At 52.1% G+C, this 2164-nt stretch overlaps 1 protein-coding gene and 1 long non-coding RNA gene across 2 annotated transcripts in view; one reads left to right on the top strand and one right to left on the bottom strand.

Moving 5' to 3' along the window:
• Positions 1-257, bottom strand: part of DCTN6 (dynactin 6) — a 23516-nt gene extending 23259 nt beyond the window's left edge. The window contains exon 1 of the mRNA XM_008573581.1: positions 189-257. Within this exon, the coding sequence (XP_008571803.1) occupies positions 189-211 (23 nt within the window). The 5' untranslated portion in view covers positions 212-257. The remainder of the gene's footprint in view (positions 1-188) is intronic.
• On the top strand, positions 174-990 carry LOC103591174. The gene is made up of 3 exons (XR_550549.1): positions 174-260; positions 490-552; positions 662-990. It is a non-coding gene; the product is annotated as an uncharacterized LOC103591174 (long non-coding RNA).
• Positions 991-2164: the final 1174 nt, after the last annotated feature.

Genomic DNA, 2164 nt, shown 5'->3' with positions numbered 1-2164 from the left:
GCCTCCGCGCCGCCTGGCAGCCTCCCTGCCTCCCACACCCTCCGCGCGCCCGGGGTCCAGGCTGTTGGTACCATCAGCCCGAGCGCCCGGGAGGAGACCCCAACCCAGTCCGCACCGTGGCGCCCTGGAACGGGTTCGGGCCCTGCGGAGAGCCCAGGACAGGGGCTTTCCTCAAGGAGCAGACCCACCTCTTTTGAGTTTTCTCCGCCATGGTTCGGCCAGGGTCTCCGGCTGAAGCTGAGATCGACACAACCGCCTGGGTAGAGCGACGAGCTCTGCACGCGATTGGACAGCCTGGCAGGGTTGGGGGCGGGGCCGCGGAGGGGGCGGGGCCTCGCGGGGCTTCCGGTTCGCCCGGCGCCTGCGTGCACGGCCACCCGCGGATCCTAGCCTTGTCTGGGGGTCATGGGGACTCGAGCTTAAGGCAGCCTTTTGTGCCGGTCCAGTGCACATCACTGTGACCTCATTCTACCCCTCCCTTCGATGTAGGTGATCACCCACGACAGGCGTTCCGTCCTCAGCGGCTGCTCCTTCCCGGCCCCTCGCCTCCCGGTGTGTGTGTGGGGGCGGCTCCTGCTAGGCCAGCGCCCCTTCTGTAAGAGCTCGTCTCCTGCAGGGCGGGCACACAGGTTAAGTGCCCTCTGTCTGCTGGCTTTCTCAGGCTGGTGTCTCTAGTTCTGTCCTCTTCGCCGAGCTTCACACCGATGCTCCGTTGACTGCTTGGCAGCTCCACTTCATGTGCCCAACGTCTTGTCAAACCTAAAGCGTCCAGAACAGAGCTTTGGATCAACCCGCACGACCTTGCCCTCCCTCCAACCCGTTGCTCCTTCGATCGCCATCTCAGTAAAGGAACCCACCGTTCACCCAGTTCTCAAGCCAGGCAGACCCTCGAGTCACCCTTCGCGGCCCTCACCCCTCCCTGCACGATGCACCTGCACGTTCTGCGGCTCCGACCTCCGGGGCCCTCACTCTTCCACTCTGCACGGTTTACCCCACCATTTCTCTCAAATGTCAGCTGCCACGTTTCTCTGCCCCTTTCATTCTTGACTTCTAAAATCACACCCCCTATTTTTTCACCCCCAACGCCCATCCAACTCGTTCTCTTGTAGTCAAAATCATTCTTTAAAAACCATATCCATTATTTTAACTTTAATTTACTCTTAAAATCCAAACTACTTTCCATAACCCGTCTCTGGGCTAGATCCAGCCCTTGCCTGCTTCTCTCTTCTCTCATTTCATGCTCCTCTTACTCTTTCTCTTTACTCAGTCACATCTTTATTGCTCAGAAGCCAAGCTGACTCTCAAACCACAACCGCTTCTACTTCCCCCTCCTAACACCTTCTGGCCCCTTAAGTCTCAGATGTCACATCGTCAGTGTTCACCCAGAAAAACAACAAAAAGGGGATGTATATTAAAAAGTTTATTGCAAAAAATTGGCTTGTAGGTGATTGTGGGGTTCTGGCTAGGCAAGTCCAAAATCTTTAGTCAAGCTGGAACTCCCATGCACGGGGTGAAACTGCTGTCGACAGGCAGAATTTCTTCTTCTGCGAAGCCTCAGCTCTGCTTTTTAGGCCTTTCAACTGATTGTGTCAGGCCCATCCCAATTACCTAGAATAATCTCCCTTCATTAACGTCAACTGGTTTGGACTTAAATCACATCCACAAAATATCTTCCCAGCAGCACCTAGATTAATGTTTGATTGACTGGGGACTGTAGGCTAGCCAAGTTGACACAAAAACTAGCACACTCAGAGAAACCCTCATTGACCATCTAATCAAAAATAGGCCACCCTTGCTATTCTGATCATTTTCTCCATGGGACAGGATAGTGCTCATCATCAGCTGTATTTATTTTTCTGTCTCCCCCAGAGACTAAGTTCCATGAGGGTAGAACCATGTAAGTTTTGTTCCCACTCTTTACTCAGCACCGACCATAGTGCCTGTTCCAAAAAAACCTTTTGAGTAAGTGTATGGATGAATTTAGAACATTCTTTTGTCCCTGAGCATTTAAATACCTGTCCACTTTCAAGCAATGTCTATCTAAATTAATCTTAAAGGCTATCATGTCATGCTTATAAGAAGGGCCATTTTATCTAGCATTAGATTCAATATTCGGAGCCTATAAGCTTTTCAAGGAACAACAAAATGTTTGACACCTGAAAAT

The sequence above is a fragment of the Galeopterus variegatus genome, unplaced genomic scaffold (assembly GCF_000696425.1).
Source record: "Galeopterus variegatus unplaced genomic scaffold, G_variegatus-3.0.2 Scaffold936, whole genome shotgun sequence".
In the NCBI taxonomy this organism is placed as follows: Eukaryota; Metazoa; Chordata; class Mammalia; order Dermoptera; family Cynocephalidae; genus Galeopterus; species Galeopterus variegatus.
This window is presented reverse-complemented; position numbering and strand designations above follow the sequence as displayed.